Source organism: Anolis carolinensis, chromosome 4 (genome assembly GCF_035594765.1).
Source record: "Anolis carolinensis isolate JA03-04 chromosome 4, rAnoCar3.1.pri, whole genome shotgun sequence".
NCBI classification, from domain to species: Eukaryota; Metazoa; Chordata; class Lepidosauria; order Squamata; family Dactyloidae; genus Anolis; species Anolis carolinensis.
In genome coordinates this window covers 22,266,197-22,287,525 of record NC_085844.1, presented here as the reverse complement: position 1 = coordinate 22,287,525, position 21,329 = coordinate 22,266,197, and the positions used below count along the sequence as shown (strand labels likewise).

General features: G+C 40.0%; 1 protein-coding gene across 8 annotated transcripts in view; it reads right to left on the bottom strand.

Annotated features, from left to right (window-relative positions):
• Nucleotides 1–21,329, bottom strand: part of csmd3 (CUB and Sushi multiple domains 3) — a 709,139-nt gene that overhangs the window by 179,575 nt on the left and 508,235 nt on the right. For all 8 annotated transcript variants that reach the window (XR_010005888.1, XM_062980075.1, XM_062980076.1 and 5 more), the window contains 4 exons: nt 21,078–21,269; nt 19,257–19,383; nt 16,667–16,869; nt 6,169–6,360 (listed from right to left, as the gene is read on the bottom strand). Coding sequence is in view for 7 of the 8 variants with exons in the window: in XM_062980075.1 (XP_062836145.1) it covers nt 6,169–6,360; nt 16,667–16,869; nt 19,257–19,383; nt 21,078–21,269 (714 nt within the window). In the remaining variant the exon portion in view is untranslated. The remainder of the gene's footprint in view (nt 1–6,168; nt 6,361–16,666; nt 16,870–19,256; nt 19,384–21,077; nt 21,270–21,329) is intronic.

The following is a 21,329-nucleotide window of genomic DNA, read 5'->3' as shown; positions in this document are numbered from 1 at the left end:
CTGGGAAGGTAAAAAACCCAAGTTTTCATCTTCATCAGGGATTACAATGTCCTGAGCAGGACTACAAGGCCCATGGTTCATCACACTATCCCCCTCCTCAGGGCCCCTCCCAAACTGGGGTCCTCTCCCCGAGGCGCGAGGTCGCGGTTTGGTGGGATAGGTCAGATGGAAGCGACGGGTTAGATCAGGAGCATGGACTGTGGAGGCGTCTTCCCAAGAGCGTTCCTCAGGGCCAAAACCCACCCAGTCAATGAGATATTGTAGGCGGCGGCGATGAAAGCGAGAATCCAAAATGTCCTCAACCTCGAACTCCTCCTCCCCATTCATCAAAACAGGAGGGGGGGCCGGTTGGTCTGTATCAGGACGCACACCATCCGCCGGAAGGAGCAGGGAACGGTGAAACACTGGGTGAATGCGCATTGAACGCGGAAGTTGGAGTTTGAAAGTCACGGGGTTTAATTGCGCCACCACTGGATAGGGGCCAATGAAGCGGGCATCTAACTTCCGGCATGGGCGGTGGGAGGGCAGAAAGCGAGTGGACAGAAAAACCCGATCTCCTACCTTGATTTCGGGGCCCGGCTGGCGGTGTTTGTCAGCGTGGCGTTTATAGTCCTCCTTGGCTTGGTCCAGTTGCTGGAGCAAAAGTTGTTGCACCGCTGTGAGTTCCTGCAGCCAATCCTCTGCTGCGGGAACTTCTGAAGTTTCAATGACAGGGGGAAAGAAACGTGGATGAAAGCCGTAGTTTGCAAAGAACGGCGTTTCTTTTGTAGAAGCTTGAACTCCATTATTGTAGGCAAACTCAGACAGTGGTAACAGAGAAGCCCAATTGTCCTGTTGGTAGTTTACATAACAGCGAAGATACTGCTCCAAAGTGGCATTGGTGCGCTCCGTTTGCCCATCTGTTTGGGGATGATGAGCTGAAGATAAGCGAGAGTCTATGCCCAGTAGTTTTTGTAGTGCCTTCCAAAAACGAGAGGTGAATTGAGATCCACGGTCTGTGACTAAACTCTTGGGCAATCCATGTAGTCTGAAAACATGCTGAAGAAATAGATCCGCAGTTTCTTTGGCCGTGGGGAGGCCTTCGCAGGGAATGAAATGGCCTAACTTGGTGAAAAGGTCCACCACCACTAAGATCGTGGTGAATCCACAGGAAGGTGGTAGGTCAGTGATGAAATCCGCGGAAATTATTTCCCATGGGCGAGATGGGGTAGGAAGGGGGTGTAAAAGCCCTGAGGGCTTTTCCCTTCGTATCTTGGAGCGCTGGCATACTGGGCAGGTGTTGACATATTTTTCTACATCCTTGCGGATCTTGGGCCACCAAAAATCCCTTAGGATCAAATGCATAGTTTTAAATAGTCCGAAGTGTCCTGCTGGTTTGCAGTCATGACACAGACGAAGCGCTTTTTCCCTGCCCGGTCCGGGTGGAATATAAACATGATTTCTATAGCAGAGCAGCCCATCCTTAAGCGAAAAGGGAAAATGCAGACCTTGGCGAAGTTGGTCCTGCGCCCAGGCATCTGCTTGCTGACTAGCCCTGATTTCTTGAGCACAGATGGGTCCTGGAGTAGGGGAAGTTGAACCAATGGGAATGGATTTGGTGTTCCCCACCGTGAGCGTGGCAAAGTTCTCGGGTTGTAGCAGTTGGGATTCAAAGGTCTCCTTGCGTCCTGCAGCGTATTCCGGTTTACGTGACAGGGCGTCTGCTTGCTTGGTTTGGGCTGGGGTCACATAATGGATCTGGAAGTTGAAACGTTCAAAGAATAAAGCCCAACGTTGCTGCCTTTGATTTAGTTTGCGGGCAGTTCTTAGGTGTTCTAGATTACGATGATCAGTGTGGACTTCAATGGGAAATTTGGCCCCTTCTAGCCAATGTCTCCAAGTTTCAAAAGCTGCCTTTATGGCCAGTAATTCTTTTTCCCAAATGGTATAATTTTTCTCTGGTGTGGTTAGTTGACGGGAGTAAAAGGCACAGGGATGAAGGTGGTCTCCCACCGGTTGTAAGAGTACAGCCCCAATTGCCACATCCGAGGCGTCCGCTTGCACAACAAAAGGGGTTCCAGGATCTGGGTGCTGTAGAATTGGCTGGGACGTGAATAATTTCTTTAGTTGCTGGAACCCTTTCTCTGCTTGATCAGTCCAGCGGAAGGGCTGTTTTCCACGGATGCAGCTAGTGATTGGGTCAGACCAGTGGGCAAAATCTGGAATGAACTTGCGGTAATAGTTCGCGAACCCCAAGAAACGCTGCACCTCTTTCTTGTTAGTTGGCGCCCGCCATTCCAATACTGCTGAAACCTTGGCTGGATCCATGGAGAGCCCTAAAGGCGAGATGCGGTAACCAAGGAAATCTACCTCTTGTAGATCAAAGGCGCATTTTTCCAGTTTGGCATAAAGTCCATGTTCCCGCAATCGTTGTAACACCATTTTGACGTGGTTCTCATGTTCTGATTGTGATCTAGAAAACACCAAAAAATCGTCCAGGTAGATTATCAAGAACCTGTCCAGATAGTCCTGAAAAATGTCATTGACAAAATGCTGGAACGTTGCGGGGGCTCCGCATAAACCGAAATTCATAACTCGGGACTCGAATAATCCGAATTTGGTCTGGAAGGCGGTCTTCCACTCGTCCCCTTCCCTGATGCGAACTAAGTTGTAAGCCCCCCGAAGATCCAGCTTGGTGTAAACCTTGGCTCCTCGAAGCCGATCCAGTAGATCCGAGATTAAGGGCAGGGGATAGCTGTTCCGCTTGGTGATATTGTTCAATGCTCTGTAGTCCACCACCAAGCGTAGTTCCCCTGACTTCTTCTTCACAAACATCACTGGAGAGGCGGCTGGGGATTGAGAGGGTCTGATGAATCCCTTGCGAAGGTTTGTCTCTAGGAATTCCCTGAGAGCTTCTTGCTCTGGTTCAGTCAGGGAGTAGAGATGCCCTCGCGGGATCGGGGCCCCCTCCACCAAGTCAATGGCACAGTCATAAGGTCTATGTGGGGGTAATTTCTCGGCTTCTTTCTCATTGAATACATCCCAATACTCGGAGTACTTCTTTGGCAAGGTGATGATGGGCTCGGTGTCTGTGGCATGGCATACCTTGGCTACGAGGCAATGGTTTTGGCAGTACGGTGAAGCAAACTGCAGTTCTCTGTTGGACCAGGAGATGTTAGGGTCGTGGAGAGTCAGCCATGGAATTCCCAAAATCACAGGGAAATGGGGAACCTCGGTAACAAAGAAGGAAATCTCTTCCATATGTTCTCTTATCCACATCCTGGTGGGTTCCGACCATTGACTTACGGGGCCCGTCTTGAGGGGGCGGCCGTCTATGGCTTGCACCACACGGGCATTCTTGAAATCATGATATTGTAATCCCAGAGAGTCGGCATACTCTCTATCAATGAAATTGTTGGTAGCTCCAGAGTCTATCATGGCGTGGATCATGACGGGTCCCCTTTTTGCTGACCATAATGTAACCACGAGAAGGAACAGGACCCCGGTTGGCGGCTCTTGAATGGATTTTTTGACCGGGTTGGCGAGCCTCTCTACACCCGGTCGTTGGCTTCCCCCGCCGGCTGTGTGCCAGTCGGCTCAGACGCCTTCGTCTCCGTGGAGGACGCCGCTGCAAGACGGGCGGCAGGCTTCCCTTTGGCTGGGCACTCTCTGGCGAAGTGGCCCCCGTTCCCGCAGTACCAACAGAGGTTTAAGCGTTGACGACGGGCCTTCTCGGCGGCATCTAGTCTGGGACGCACATTGCCCAACTGCATCGGCACCTCCTCGCCTCCTCTGGGGTATGGGGTTGGCGGTGGGGGTCTCCACACTGGACGTGGCTGAACGCTGGCGGGAGCGGGGGGTTTTGCCCCGGCTCTACCGCCCTGGCCTCGAACCCACTGTTTCCTGTTGGCAATCATGACTTCAGCCCGTAAACATTGATCAATGAGTGCCTCGAGGGTCTGGGGAGGATCCACCTTGGAGATTTCTTCCAGCATTTCAATGTTGAGACCCTCCCGGAATTGTCCTCTGAGGGCTACATCGTTCCAGCCGGTGTTGTGGGCCAGCACTCGGAACTCGGCTATATACTGAGACATAGGTCTGTCTCCTTGGAAAAGGCGACGGAGTTTGTGGCCGGCTGCCTCCAAATTGTCCTCGATTCCCCAAGTCTCCTTGAGGTGGTCCAAGAAATGTTGCGCTGATCTTAGGTGTGGAGAGGCTTGGTCGAACAGTGCCGTCGCCCAGTTGGCCGCTGGCCCGTCTAGAAGACTGTAAACCCATGCCACTTTGATGTCTTCTTGGGGAAACTCGGCATCACGGGCCTCTAGATAAGCTTGACATTGGCGACGGAAAACATGAACCTTGGAAGCTTCTCCAGTAAACTTGGTAGGCAACGCCATGGCCGGGAGGCGGATTCCGCGCTCCCGCAAGCCCTTTATTTCTCCATCCTGGGCGTTGAGTCTGTCGCGGATGCGATCCACTTCGTCCTTGCTGATGGTGTAGCTCAGTGGCTGCCCACCGGGTACGGTTCCGGTAGACATTCTGGCCGAGGTTAATTGGTGCTTAGGGTGGCGGAGTCAAACTGTCACGACCCAGGCTACAGAGCACCAATAACCATACGCAGAAGCCAGAATCTATCTAATATCTTTATTAAGGAAATATATAAAGTTAGTAAAAGCAAATGTAAAAGATAGTCCAGAAGCAGACCTTTCAGGAAAGGTCAAAATTAGTCCAAGGAATTAATGTCCAATATGAAATATTAAGGTCCAAAGTTGTAATCCAATAACCGAAACACTCACTTTGCCAAGCAAAGTGAGGGGAGATGACAAGGTCCTTTAGTCCATAAAACTTGAACGTGGCTAGGAAATAACTTGATACTTGAAACAAGGCTTGAACGTGGAACAAGGTAACTAAGAACAAGAACAAGGTCCGTGGAATAACTTGGTAAAATCCGTGAAACAAGGCAAGGATTGGTCCTGGGAAACAAGGCAAGGTCCGCAGGTAAACAAGGCTGGGAAGCAAGGCGAAGGCTGGATAGCAAGGCAAGGCTTGAGCAAGAGCGAGGCTTGAATCGGAGCGCGCTGTCCAGACACAACTCGCTCCGTAGGCTGACGAATTGACTCCGCGAAGTTGCTACGCGGGCAAAACACCTATATAGAGTCCAACTTTCTCACCAAAGCGGTTCTCTGGGAATCAGAAACGAAAGCTAAACTCTGAGACCAGATGTTAAACTCCTTAAAGATTCTCACGAGAACCAATGTTAATTGGCAACATTCTTAGCTGCTATCCTCGCACTCCTGCGCGAAGCTGAATCCAAACTTCTCTGTTGTTTACAAAACTCCCGGCGCAAGAACACGGGAGAAGTAGGCTCTGGGGTTGTTTGACATACTTCTGGGGCACAACTTTCTTGCAGGTGCAAGGTTTCCAGATCTGCCTGGGAAGGATCTGGCTGAGAGGAATCCAGTTCAGACTGGGAAGGTAAAAAACCCAAGTTTTCATCTTCATCAGGGATTACAATGTCCTGAGCAGGACTACAAGGCCCATGGTTCATCACAACTCTTGCCCTAGTTCACCTGGTTTGACAACAATGTAGAAATACAAAAGCCTAGGAACAATATCTGTTTTTATTAGTAAAAAAAAACTTTTAAAATTCCTATATATTGTGAGATGTATGGATCTTTATGAAAGTTGCCAGGAATTATGCTCTGCTGATGCTGCTCCTATACTGTCGCTGTGGAGAAATTCCAAGGGAAGCTATTTTGGGTTTTTTGTAAAAGAGACTTTATTTCTAGAAACCTTAAGAATTTCTTAAAAATTAGTGGATGACTCAAACATTCTGAAATTGGTGGGCTTGCAATGGTAAGTGTGTCCTCCAAATGTGGCCATTTACGTCCCAATAGCCCTTAAAATGATGAAAAAGGGAACCTCAGAAGTTCCCCCATTGCTGCCAATGGGCCAGATTTTCCTGGAGCAAAAACTGAACTTTTGGCTGACAGATCAATAAACGGTATTTCCCCTCTTCAGTTCCTGAAAAAATGGAATGGGGGCACCTGAAAATCAAACACCAAAAATTGCACGGTGTTTACCCAAATTTCTTGCCCTTACTATCAAGTCTTGACTTTGTGATTAGATAATTATAACATGTTTCCAAAGTCAGAAAAGCAGTTGAGTCTTCTCTTGGTTTCTGCATACCTATACAGACTGGTGGGTTGGGCTGCCAGAAGTACCGATTTTCTACCTGAATGCAGGTTATTCGTTCATCTCCTTGCAATTCATAGCCAGGGTCACACTGAAAAATGATGGTGTCTCCAGGTTCTCTTCCATCTCCATTTCGAGTTCCATTCATGGGAACTCCTGGATCACGACATGCTGTGGCCACAGAACCTAGGAAGGGACAAATAAACGTATCAATTCTGATTCATATTAAGATGAGATAATTGTAGAACATGACCAAAAGATTCTTCTTCCTTTGCGGGAAATCATGATAAAATATATGATTTACTAAAACAAGCAATGAACATACTCATATTTTGTCACAATTAAGCATTTCCAATCTTTGGAAGTGGCTCACAATCCAATAGAATGAATTGTCTGAACTATCTACTAAAAGATTATTTTTTAAAAAAAATACTAGGAAAGAATTTGAGATAATGTAAGTAGAAAATCGATTTCCAATGTTTTTGCTGGATGTACCACATTACCACATGGCATACCATGATGATAATTCATTATCTCATCATATAATTGTACCAAATTATATCCCTCACTGGGCATAGTCCAGTCCAGTTGAAATCAATAGAAATGAAGTACTGCATGCATAACCCATCTTCATAATGGCATTTATCCCAGTGGAAAATTTACACAAGTAATATTTAGCCATTAGTTTACCATTTTATCCCATTCTAGGTTAAGAATATAGCCTTCCATCAGGCAATCAAATATTATTCGTGGCCAAAGATCTGTTCATTTTCCTTAAAATGAAATGTGACAAATTAAATTGCAGTATTCTTTCATTTCAGTTCATCAACACACTCAGGCTTTTGGAGCTGCCAATACTGATGCAAAATTAATTTTAGCTTTCAGTTAGTTGTTAGCATGTTTGTTTTCCAGTAAAATGCCAAATCTCACATAAAAATGTCAAGCAGTTGCTTTAACTGAATAGGAGTTAACAAAAGATATTTCAAACAAAGGTTTGACTAAATAACAACTGGGTCGCAAGTCATCAGCCAGCTGTTTGAAAACATCCCATTCAGTGTTGCAGAAATTTGTATAGTAATCATGCATGTCAGAAAATGCAGCTTTTCCTCTTTTTGCTTTCACCTGTGTCATTGAACAAACAATATATGGAGACCCATTATTGCCAATCCTGTCTCTTCCAGAATTGAAGCAAATACCAGTGGAACAAATCACACCATACATTTAATCAGATTTGGCTCTCTTGTGTGTTATTACTTCACTTTTCTCCATCTCTGAAATTCCTATTGTATCACAAATATTTTATCATCAATTGTTTTAAATTCCTTTTGTTTTATTATTGCTATTTTGTGTGTCAGTTTTATTCTCCCATCCCTAACCTCCTTTTTGTTTTAGCATGTAGATAAGTTTCCATTATTCCTATCAGTTACTTTCTCAAACAGATCTTTAGTTGTTCCCCACCAAAACAATGTACAGCAAGTCTATATTTCAACAATGGTAAAATGTCCTATAATACTGCAATCACACCTGCAATACAGTCTTGTGTACAGAAGACTCATAATTGTATTATTACTGTATTTATTACTATCCTGCTTTGTATCTCTAAAAAGAGACTCAGAGCATCTCTAATACACACGTAAAATGTTTTTTGATTTGTCAGGATATGAATGTTTTCCTATACATCTGCGCATAGTCTTTCTTATCTCTTCAATATGCCCTTCATACATGCTGGTAAACAAGCCAGAAGTAAACTTCTCTTTGTTTATTTTGAAACAGTTTACTGATTTTGTGTATCATTACTCTTATAAAGATTGGTTGCACTATTTTTTATTATATTTATAATATATTTTATGCCTTTTGTGCCTTTTTAATTGTGTTATCTATATTTTATGGTTGGCTTTATTATATCGCTGTTCTTTCTTTAGACATTTTTATTTAAGAAATATTACAATTTTATAACCATAGCAACTTCCATAATAACAATGTAATAGTATAATGAATATAAGCATAACATAAATGTGATGAATGGGTCACACACTTTAATTAACTTTTCTTAATCTATTTTCTATAACTCATTCTAAATATAATCATATGTTCTCAAATTACTTTCCTCTGCTATTGGAGGCACATTTCAAAAAGAAAGAAGCTTGGATCGAATATTAATATTTACTGAGATTATTCTGCAAAAAAGTAAGATTTTGAATTTAGACCATCTAAAATCCTTGGATACTTTTCCTATTAAAGGTTGGTAATTTGCTTGAGCAATACACACAGTTAGATACATCCCCTAGTATTTTACAACATTACTTCAGACCTCTATACTCAACTGAAAATAAATGTTTAGTTCTTTCTGACAAATTCATATCAGTGTACATTTTTCTATGTCATATTGATTTTTGATGACAGCAATTAGGGATGAATAGCAAATACTTCTGAAATGGGAAATGGGTACAATATCTATGGCTATAGTATAGAATAAAAATACAATCATTGGACAGACTGCTATGCTGGGGATCAACAGGAACCTTAAATTAATATGAGTATATATTGCTAATGTGACTACCTCTGTGATCTGTATTCTGCCAGGCAAAGGTACACCATATTCCAAGATTCCCTATTACCCTTCTGAGGAGCAGGATTTTACAATGTATACTTCCCCCCTGAAATTAATCTCATCCTGTAAGTCCAAGGCCATAGAAATCTACCTGTAGGGAACCTACAATAGACACTTACTTAAGAACGAAATTTTTGGCAACTGCCATGTATTCAACAAAAGTCTTAAGAGCCAGAAACCCTATCATGAGCCTCTTATTCAAGTTCTCTTGCAAGCTGATCACAGCAGTACTTCTTCCTATGCTCCCAATTTACTCTCCCACTAGTGAACTCACGAGACAACACAACATTGTGGGTTAACTATGGGCAACTTTATTATATGTTACCAATCAATCTCTGAGTGATCTACCAACCAAATTTAAGGGCACAAACAAACTTTAACCTGCATGTGAACTTGAACTTGAATTTGAGCTTACACTTGAATTTGTTATATAATACAATGTCTCAGAGTCTGAAACCCTATCATGAGTCTTTTATTCATGTTCCCTTTCAAGTTGATCACAGCAGTACTTCTTCCTATGCTCCCAATTTATTGATGGTGGTACTCTTCCTTATGCAGTGCAGATGGTCTGTAAATTCTTTTCAAATCTGATTTAAACTTATGTTATCTGTGAATATGTTTAATGATATGGTCCATAATATATGTAGTTATATAAATTATATGAACTAAGTGGTCACAAATTTGTAGCTCAGGATACGATATCATAGCTGAACTTATTTCTATTACCTACATTGTGTCTATTGCTCTGGTTACAAAAAGTGGATCACTGAATAATGGAAAAAATGCTACAACATGTTTTACTTTTATTACATCAATAAAAGAACAAGAATCATTCTGTGGTCCACTATCATATTAGAAGTACATGAAAAAATAAGTCCAATAGCCTTATTAAAGATTGTGTAACATATAATAAAATAAAAATCAACAACTGTCCACTTATAAAGATAACATAGTTGCTCTGTTCTCTTATTATAATAATTTATATTTAGTTTGTATGCCTTCTTGTTTAGAATTTTTAACCTTCTGTCAAGACTACTAAAATGTATACAGTATTGTACATTTGCATTAATGTTTTCTTCCATTTTTTGGGATTGCCTCAAATAATATACAACATTGTACTTCGCTTCCTTCTAGCTTCTGTAAACATTTACTGCTCATTCACACTCTGTAATGAGTAAACCCTTAGATCTCTTTCTCTTCTCTCACCTCCAAGATCCTGTAATCTGAAAAAATATTAGTTTCCTTCTAGCTGATAGACCAGGGGAAAAAGTTTCCTATTACTGTCGTTTCCAAATGCTCCCCTGTTCCCCCACCTTATACATGGTACTAGCAAATTTCATTCCTTTTCAATTACTGTTTGCCATGAAATTATCTAGTAGCAGCATCCTAATCTTCCTATCCGCTGTTTCAACAATGCCTCCCAACTTTATACCATTAGCAGATTTCATGAATACATTGCTTTATTCATTGCCAAGGTCATTACACATGAAAATATTAAATAAAATGTTCCCAAGACTAATCTGCAGTCATTTCAAACGTAAATGTTCTACACACAGATTCAGCAGCAGTTCTCCCTCTTAGGGAGACTCCCCCCCCCCTTCTTTTATGCTCCTTCACTTTAATTTTAACGTTTTCTAGCTGCTGTTGCTGATATCTTCAGCATTCCTGTGACTTGTACTAATCCCAGGTAGACTTACCTGATTTGTTTCAGGTTACTACCAAATCCCCAGAAAGCGAGACTTCCATATGGTTTGGGGGGGGGGGGGTAGAATTTCTTTTGCAAGACACTTTAAAGCATCCCTCCAATACACTTTTTGAGAAGCTCTGTCAGCAGAAAGAGTCCCAAAAGGGGGGAAGTGATTTCAAAATAGAGGGGGAAGCAAAAGAAGTAATACATTGAATTTGTGCTTTCCGACTACTATTTATTAAATATTTTTATATTCTTGAATTAAAACAGCACACATTGACTTCCTTTCTCTCCACTTTATTCTCAAATCCACCCTATGGGTCATGTCACTCTTTGGGACTAAGAAAGGATGGACTGATCCCAAGTCATAGAGTGACCTTCATGACTCACAGCCTCTTTACACTGGCCTGCCAACATCACCACACATCATGGCGAATCCAGCAACTGCTGTTGGGGGGCGTGAGAAACTAACTGTCCCATAGCCCCTATTGCCATCTCAGGGCCATCTCACAGGGAGAAGCGTCAACCGTCCAGCTTCCCCCCATTGCTCCAAGGCAACACAGAAAGCTTTCCCTGTTTCCACCATGGCAACATGCTCCACTTCACCACCCCTTTAAGCCTGGAACCCCACCAGAAGTAGTAATACATTGTGTAATGGGAGCCGATGGGCTCCATGCTTAAAGTGGCAGCAAAGTAGAGCATGCCGACGATTTTCCCCCATCTGATGGGGTCGACAGTGAAGTCCTGAACCTAGGAACAAATCCTAACCTGAACAAAGATCTAATGTGAATAGTAAACAGAATGGTTAGGCTCTATAATACTAAAACCAGTAATTTACTGCAGTAATACTTTCTCAATACCTGTAAAATATTTTATAACTATATCCTCTTTTGGAAATGCTTTTGAGTGTGTGTTTGCTTCTTTTGGATTAATATGTACACCCCCTTTGACTTCAAAGTAATTGTTGATTATCAGTCCTCTCATACTTAATATTCTTACTTTCTTTCCAGGAGGCTTCTAAGATTTCAGAGGCTAGCTTTCAGTTTCAGCGCCTGAACCATCTCCAATTGTTAGGGTGAAAAGAAGAAATCTCAGGGCAAGAACGTTGCCTTGAAAAGTATTTATGTATTGAAAAGTATAGGGAGATAAAGCGGGGCATAACAACAACAACAACAACAACATGTATTCTTCATTTGTTAAATTTGGTCTTTTTCATTTGAATGATATGCTTTGTGCAACTGTGGTTGAATCTTATGGTTTCCTGGTCAGGACTAGTATCACAGCTATAACCTACCCTTGCAGGGGTGGAGGACCTATTCAAATGGTCCGTCCTGGAAGGCTAATGGGTCCTTTAGCTAAGGAGAGCATGTCTCCTCTGAATGAATACCTGGAGGAGGTAATGGGATGGATGAGGGAAAACAAATGGAAACTGAATCCAGACAAAACAGTGGTGCTTGCCATCAAGGATCCTAATCTAATTTGGGGGCAGAGGTGTATAAACCAGTCCTCGATGGGGTTATCCTCCCCCTGAAAGAGTGTTCACAGCTTGGGAGTACTATTGGATCCATCTCTCCAAATGTCAGCCAAGGGAGATGCAACAGTCAGGAGTGATTACTATCAGCTTTGGCTGATTTGCTAACTGGGCTCCTACCTAGATTTGGAGGACCCGAAGATGGTAGTGCATGCACTGGTAATCTTAAGGTTGGACTTCTGCAATGAGCTTCATTGGGCTTCCCTTGTACCAAGTTCAGAAACTCTATCTGGCTCTGATTCCTCTTTGAGGTGAGAACCATGGGGTATAAATATAGTAAGTAAGTAAGTAAGTAAGTAAGTAAGTAAGTAAGTAAAGGAATAAAAAAAAACACGGCGGCCAGACTAGCTATGAAACATCTAGGAGTGAACATATTACACCAATCCTAAAGTCACTCCACTGGATTCCAATTACTTACCGGGCAAAATACAAGGTTTTGGTTTTAACCTTTAAAGCCCTCTATGGTTTGGGTTCAGGTTAGCTACAAAATCACCTTCTCCTGTACAATCTACCCCGCATAGTCTGGGGCAGTTACTCCAATTAGCCCAAACCCAACTGGCAATCACCACCTAGAAGACCTTTCCATTCACCACTCCATGACTGTGGAATGACTTGCTGGTAGAACTCTGTTGGAATTTAAGATACAAGTGAAGACCTATCTCTTCCGGTAGGCCTATCCAGACAGTTTTAATGTTGAATTTTAAACTCCACTATATGCCTTATTTTTGTTTTGTGTATTTTGATACGTATTTTATGGAGGTATGTTTTAATATTTGTATTTTTAAAAGTGTTTTAAAATGATTGTGTGTTTGTTTATGTTTTAGTAGTGCAGTCTTCCCTTGGGGAAACATCTAAGTCCTGAGGGCAGTTATATGAGTTACTCCCATAAAAGCAACGTATGAGAAGGTAAATCCAAGATACTTCAGCCAAGTTCTAGCATAATGACAGCAAATTCCCCAGATCAGCCACAAGGGTAGACTCCATGTTCCACCTCTTTATCCCAGGATCTATGAAGTTCATTCCAGAGCTCTATCTTTCACTAAAATAGGTGCCAAAGTGTACACTGAAGTCTCACATTTTCTCATTGCTACCTATCAAATGACAGCCTATTTACAGATATCACCCTGAGCCAATCATAAAAGTTGTCCCAATACAGTATGGTGTTGTAAAACCAAAAAGAAAAACAAACTAGGTAAAGGTTTGAAAATTCCTACCCAAAAACTCCTCATCTCTGACCACAGGGATTATCTAAATAATGCCTTTCCTGGTAATGTTTTTGCTGTTCTTGTCAATATATCAAAAACCTCCAGAAATAGTGTAGTATATTAAAATCCTAGACTCACTGAATAAAATTCAAGGATTTATATTTCCCACAAAACGTCTTCATTTCATCATCTAGAAATATATTTTGACAACCTGGTTTGATACAGATCCTGCTGCGCAGCTTTCCTTCAGAAACATTCCAACATACTAAATTTCTTTTGAATTGAGTAAAAGGAATAGAGAAAGTGGAATATGTGCAATAATCCAAATCTTCAAAGAATTTTGACTGTCAACAATACAAAGCCTTTGAATCATACTACCGATTACTATGGGAACATTCTGACTGCCTTGCACTTCATTTGGATCAGATGTCAACTTTAACAGAATGTAATGAAAGAGAAAGGATTAACGAAAGAGAAAGGATTAATGAGAAAGATAAAGAGAATTCTTTCAGAACTGAGTGCAAGAGCATTTCCACCCTTTGATATCATGATTCTGCATTTGTATCAGATATAAAAATGATTTTGTAGCTTAATGAAGTATAGCCGCTGTTCATCAAAAATAACTCTTAGTATCTAGAATGATTTTTAGTAGGAAATGGTAAATGGATTATCAAGCTATTTTTATCTTGAAAAGACAAACTTTAATTTCAGATGTTTGGTATGCATTTATACATTTCCTGTATAAGACAAATAGCATATTTATCTGGATTTGAGAGGAGGGAATTAACATACCTGGCACTCGAAATGTATTTCAGATAATTTAAGGTTATATAGATGTGCACATTGCTGCCCTGCTAAAAATGAACTCTTGCTTTCGTTTTTATTATTTATTTTTGGTATATAGAAGACAGCAATGTTTCTCCTAAGGATCTAGCACTGCTTGAGTGGTTCTGCACTATTCTGCAATAACTGGAAAAGAAAGCTATGTGTAAAAGGTATTACAAAAAACTATGGGTTTCAGGTTTATGTAACTTTATATATTGTTCAATATACATCCACACCATCATGTTGCACACAGTTTGTACAACAGCACATAATTAACTAGCTTTAAGGTCTCTATTTCCAGCTTATTAAAAACACCATCATTTCCCCAAAAAATTCTGCCTAGTTATCTCCCATGTATGGGGGATGGGAGATTCATATGTTTGTATGTTTGTCTTTTGTCTCAATTTGTTAAATGAGTTTATCTGTGGCAGTGAGACACATTCTAATCTATCTCCACAAAATTGTTGTTCTTTTTGTAGTTATTTGGGTGTCAAGTGAAAGACAGGCTGTTTGAGTTTTCACAGAAAAAACAAATAGCTGCCTGCGACTATTTTGAATTAGAAGATCACAAGATTTCTATCTGCTTTTACTATCAGCAGCAGATGAGCCAATGTAAATAATACTGCAGCCCCATAAGCCTGGAAGAACACCTTATGAAGCAGCAATAAAAAGTCTTGCCCTGGATAAAGGAGAGGAAGAATGAAAGCCAGAGCTGCCAGGCAGGTGAGGCAAGATCTGAGAGCAGCAGTAGTTCTGTTACATGTCCAATCCCATTATAGGCTTAAACAGTATATTTGGAAGATATGGAGTGGGGGATATTGACTTATGAAAGACAAGTTTTCAGTGCCAGGCCAGGTCACCAAATGCTTTTAGAGAGAACAGGAGAATTGTCAGGGGGGTCTGGACACTTCCACTAGTCTATTAATGTCATAAAACATGCATAAATTATGCATTCTTTACCCACTCTCACTTCCATGTGCTGTGACATTTCCTTGATGCTCTAGGAAGACAGTCCCAAGAAAATTAATGTGTGAAATGAATTGACAAAACTGACCAGGCAACCACAGATTTTTAACAGAAAACATTACACCCAAATGAAAAGGAAAACCCCAGAGTCACCTGCCTGAAACTGGATTGTGCTAATTCCCCTTTTAGAGTCTACCATATCTACACATTTTATGCAGATGCCTGAAAAAAGTAGAAACTTTTGGTTTCTCATTCCACCCCTTTCTCAATTATGAGAAGACTGGCAATGCAGTTTCTCAGATCTAGATTTGGATTTTGGGATCTATAACTGAACTGAATAAGTCCAGATCATTCTAATCTGAATCAGGCTGACATCTCAACCACGAAATCAGATTCTCTACCAAGTAGGAGGTTCAGTGTACAGCCCTATTGAAAAACTTGTGGAAAATATTTGTATTCTAATAGTTAAACAACATGAAGTTGGTGTGAATCTTTCGGGCTGTATGGCCATGATCCAGAAGCTTTCTCTCCTGATGTTTCGCCCACATCTATGGCAGGCATCCTCAAAGGTTGTGAGGTATGTTGGAAACAAGGCAAGGGAGGTTTATATATCTGTAGACAGTCCAGGGTGAGAGAAAGAACTCTTGTCTGCTGGAGGCAGGTGTGAATGTTGTAATTAATCACCTTGGTTAGCATTTAATGTCCCTGTGGCTTTATGCAGAGCAAAGTCCACCCAGGAGTGTCAGAAGACATTCTTCCTGTTGCCACTATTTATCTGAGACTCTGAAGACAGCCCAGAAGCAGATCTAGGACAATGGTAACAAAAGTATAAAGAATTTCTTTAATAACTATAAATGCTGATAGGATTCCACTTATCTTAAAATAAGACACATCACAATCTTAGATATTCAAGAGTTATGACTGAATTGGAGAATAAAGCAGATCACAAAGGTTTGCATAAGGAAATAAACACTATTGTGAACAATTGTTTTACATTCAAAATTGTTCATGACAGAGGAAGAAGGTAAGATCTAAAAACTATAACCCTTAAAAACTTTTCTAGAAAGCTTGAGGATTTTCTGCATAGGTGTCACAGATAGTATAAGAAACTACAAGTGCAAAATCTTGACTGGATCATAAATCAGGGGTTTGTTTTTTGTTTTTTTGTTTTTTTCCATCAATAGAAACAGATCTTTAACTGGAAGAAGAGTAATCTAGATGCAACCCTATATACGATTTGAAATCCCTATTGAGCAGACGCACATTAACAATACTGAGTCTCATATAAGGCAGATATGCTTGAGGATTTCTTAAACATTTATACAGTGACAAAATACTATAGACTTACAAATAGAGCTTAAATATTCAAGAGGAAAAACAATATAAATATATTCATTCTTAATTATTCTAACTGCATATGATATTTTACCATTTTTTAGAACATCAATATTTATGAATTTGTTGAAAAATATAATTGCCTTTCTCACAGTATAATAAATATTTCAAAATAACAAATAAACAAAAGGGACATCATATAGTTATGGAATCAAAAACTCAAAAGATGAATGCTTATTTACAGATTATCACTGTGTAGAAAAACTAATATGCAAAGAAACAATATCTGGATCAGTCAATTCAGAACTGCATAAGGGCATGTAAAAACTTACTTGAAAACTGAATGGCAAATCCAGATTTGCTGATATAGAAGTCTGTGTCAAATTGAATTGTAACTATGTTGAGAGTGCTGTGGATGCCTTCTGGAATAAGAGAGCCACTGATTTCTTTTAACAGCATGTCATTTTCAGGTGGACCATCCCAGACACGGAGAATATCATGCGATGCTTCAGTATCAAATGCAAGGAACTGGAGGCTGTTAATGACACCACTGAATTAACATGTTACAGAACCTCTAATTACTGCAGAAATAACTGTAACTATGCTCAGAATAATATCTGTAATCTTAAAACTGGATAAATAAGCTTTGTAAACATGGGGGAATGCTTTAAAGAGTCAGACTTGGACATGAGGTAATTAATCTCAAAGAGGAATATACACATACAGTAAATACATATAAATCAAAGTAATTCATTAAAAGCAAGGAGTTATTACTTTCAGTATGACTCTCTCTCTCTCTCTCTCTCTCTCTCTCTCTATATATATATATATATATATAATGCTTAAGCGCTGAGGTAAATAATTTTAAAAGATTCCTTGAAGAAAACTCTTGTGTGAACAAAAACTGCTCTCTCTCTCTTTTTCTGAAACACACAGAAAACCAGTGAAGACAAAGTAGAAACCTATATGGCACCTTGATCGTGTGTGCGCGTGCGTGTGCACACATATGCTTTCAAGTTGCTGGTCAATTTATGGTAAAGCAATTAATTTCATACTCCAATGTGCTTGTATAAGGTTTTTAGCTGACATATATCACACAAAGCATTTTACTACATTATAGCCATTTAATACTATGTATTTACCTCCTGGGCAGAGCTCTAGAGAGAAAAGTCCACAGCACCCATCCCACCTAGCCTCTCACCACCTTTTTAATCACAGGTATATTGACACAATTCTATCTAGTAGAAAGTTTCCATTGAATAGTTTGTTGGATTATATTTTTATGATGGATGTATTTAATGCTTCCCAGTTCACAAAGGCTCCTAATGCAGTGAAGCAACAAAAGGCAATTAAAGCAATACAGGATCAAAAATATTTATTTTGAAAAAATCTTGAAATATGTTTTAAAGTGCTTAAAAACAATCCTAGAATCTAGCTTTGAAATGGTTAGAACAGCAATTTCAAATTTTGAATACCATATAGAAGAGTGCTATTTTGGCTGCCCACTGCATTTCGAAGAGATTGGTCAACCAAACTTTCTTGAATAGGGAATTCCACAGTTGCTGTACTGCTGCAGAGAAAGTCCTATTACAACTATCCACCAACTTAACTTCATGATGTATTGGGCTATGATAGAGGACTTCCTCTGAAAATCTCAAATATCTTGCAGGTTCATGTGAGGAGGAGGTAGCCTTTCAGGTACCTTGGCTCAAAGTTCTTTAGGGCTTTGTAAATCAACACAATTACTCTGAATTGAGCTCAGAAGCAAATTGGAAGCCAGTGGAATTCCTGCAAGACCAGTGTTTTGCATTTGCTGCAGCTTCCAAACATTTTTCAAAGGCAGTCCATGTTAGAAAGTTTTAGCCCAATGGACTACAGCCATGGACTACTCTGGACAGGTCTGTTTTCCCCAACAAACCAAACTGGGTAAAGAGTATCTTGGTCATTTCAACAATCTGGCTTTCCTGAAGCAGTCTGAGTGCAAGAGCACCTCCAAAATGCAAAACAGATCTTTCAGAGGAAGATCAATGCCATCTAGACTAGGATGTCGTCCTAATCCCAGGTTGGTTTTTCTATTGACCAATAGTACTTCTGTCTTGTCTGAATTAAGTCTCAGTCTATTCTAAAATTAATAGGAGCTTTGAGAGTGTAAATTTGCAAAAGGCTTGTTTACACATTTGCCTTATTTATTTATTTTTACAAAAAAGTATAAATGGAGAAAGTTGGATTGTGCTAGTTAGATGTATTCCGTCATGATTTGGAACTCATGTAGCCTGCCTGCAAAATTTAGAACTTTGAACAATTAGGATTTTAAATGACTTAAGGAGTCTATATGAAAATGACCCTCCAGCATGTAGAAGGCAGAGGGAAAAGGTGATAAGGACTGAAACAAAATGAGACTCCAAACTCTCCCATGCTGTTCTAATCCAATGAGGATTTTAGTAACTGAACAAGATTAATTTCATTTCATTTTGCTCCAGTATCCTCTGGATAATTCAATTGTCTTAGAGACAAAGCCACTTGCAGACAGTATTATTAACCTTGAGCTTTTCTGAGCCCATGAGCTAGAGCAGAAATAAAGGCAAATGCATGAATAAGTAAATGCTGAGATGCCATTGCCTAGAACAAAAAAATCTATTCATGTTTCTCTGTGCTTGAACAAGTGCACATATCTATTGTAAAATATTGAATAGCTCGGCTTCTAATGACTTGCAAGTATTACACTGAATTCATATATATTTCTACTCATAGCTATGCCCTATTAGGTTTAATGCTAGCTTCTCCCATGAAGGAATATAGGACTGTAGACTTAAATCTTATAAACTGCACTAAGAATGCCAATGATAGTATTAGTCACCACTAAATACAGATTCTTGTTTTGGGGCTTTGGTCCTCGCACAAGTGAAGATCACACTGGAGTACCTGACAATATTTCCTGGATCAACTTCAATCATCCACATACATCGCAGATTATTGTCATAAGGAAAAGGATAGCCTGGAGATAAGATTCTTCCTGAGGATTCTCCTTTAAAGCGTCCTCCACATTCAGCTGGTGGAAATAAAGTGGAAATGGAAGTTATTTCTGATAAAGTTTTCATTTAATTGCCACATATATTTATGGCAATTACACTCTTTTCACATGTTAATTGGTTTCACAAAGAAAGACCCTGAAGTATGTACTATACATATAAAGCTGGAATGGGACCCCCCAGCCCCCCTTGCCACCCCCTTTGGAGAAAGAACAGGGCTTCCTCTCCAGTTCAGCCTCCCCATCCTCCTCAGGCCCCTTTGGGGGAACCAAACCCACCATTTGGGGGAAGAAGCGGTGCCTGTGACAGAGACCTGGAGCAACTTACGAGACTTATATAACTCTTCTGAAAAGTCATAGCTCAATGTTTTGAATCTTAAGTTTTTTGCGTTGGTGCCACCTGCATTTGTTAATATCGTGTCGTATGTATGAATCTTACAAAATACATCCAACGTATGAGGTACAAGTGACTTTTAGCACAGCCCTAATATCTATGTATACACTTAAAGCATGCACAATATGATGAGCAATGTTGGAGACTGCAGAATGTGATTCACAGCCATGTTCTGCAATTTTTTTATTTAAATGTGCTCAAAATATAATTAAACAGATACGAATGGAGAGTTCAACATTATCAGGTAGGTCGGGTAAAATCACTTTTCACCTTTGAAAATGTCAATATACATATGCATTTGTGTGCTTAAATATACACTTTAATTGTCTTACCTACATATCACTAACAATGAAATGGCCAATTCTTTAATGGAAATTTTACTATAAAAATAATAAATCCAAAGTAACTACTGTATATATAAATGTATTTTCTGTTACAAAGCCAAGATAGAAATCTAAAACAATTTTATAGAGGAAAAACAAGCAAATCAGTAGCAGAATGCATGTGTCTCATAAATTCAGGCTGATCTTATTTTTCATTGTTGATGCTATAGTACCAACAGAGTTTTCTAATAAAATAGGAAAAATATTAAGATATGTGATAAATATGATGGTGTGCAGCTGGAAGAAAGAGTTGTTTAACACCTTTCCTGTCAGTCCGAGCACAAGAAACCAGGGAAGTAAAAGTTGCTGGCTGGGGTTAGATTGGATGGCCCTTGTGGTCTCTCTCAAATCTATGATTCTGACAAGTCTACTTCCCCCTTTCTGTGCACTCTTCTTTCTAATGAGGACTTGCTCATTTTTTTCTACTATATGGTAATGCCCTGATGCATAGCCTCTTTTTCAGAAGAGTGTCGTCATTGCAAAAAGAGAAAGAATCATGTTATATCCTAAATGATCGTGAATATAATTGCCCATTTCTATTTCTGCTTTACTACAAATGTGATATAATAACCAGAATATGGTAAGGAAGTTTCTGCTGTATTTAGACATGGAGCCCATTAGATTACCTTGGATCATTCACCATTAGTCACCCTAGTCAATACACCAAGGAGACAGATAGATTGAAAGGTAAAATCATATATATATATATATATATATATATATATATATATATATATATATATATATAGTTTATCTTTATTCTGTTCTAAACTGTAAATGGCGATGAGAGAAATGTGGGAGAGGTTAAATAAATAAATGCATTTATTTGAGCACCTTGGAGGATGGGCAAGAGAGAAATTAAAAGTAATAACATTTAATATCTACTTTATATGACAGAAGGCTTTTGTAAAAGACAAAAAAAAATATGTATCTCTTACCAATACAAGATGGAAGAGGATAGTCCCATGCCCTTCTTTCTCCTGTCATGCACTTCAGGAGGCTACTTCCATGCAAAGTGTAACCAGGGTTGCATCCATAAATGATGGTACTGCCAGCAAAGTGTCCTTGGTCACTTATCTTGTACCCAAACTGTGGCACACCTGGATCCTCGCAATGAGAAAGTTCAAAACCTGTGGGAGAAACAAAGGCCACCAGTATTATCGGACAGGAAATTGGGTTTGATAGAAACA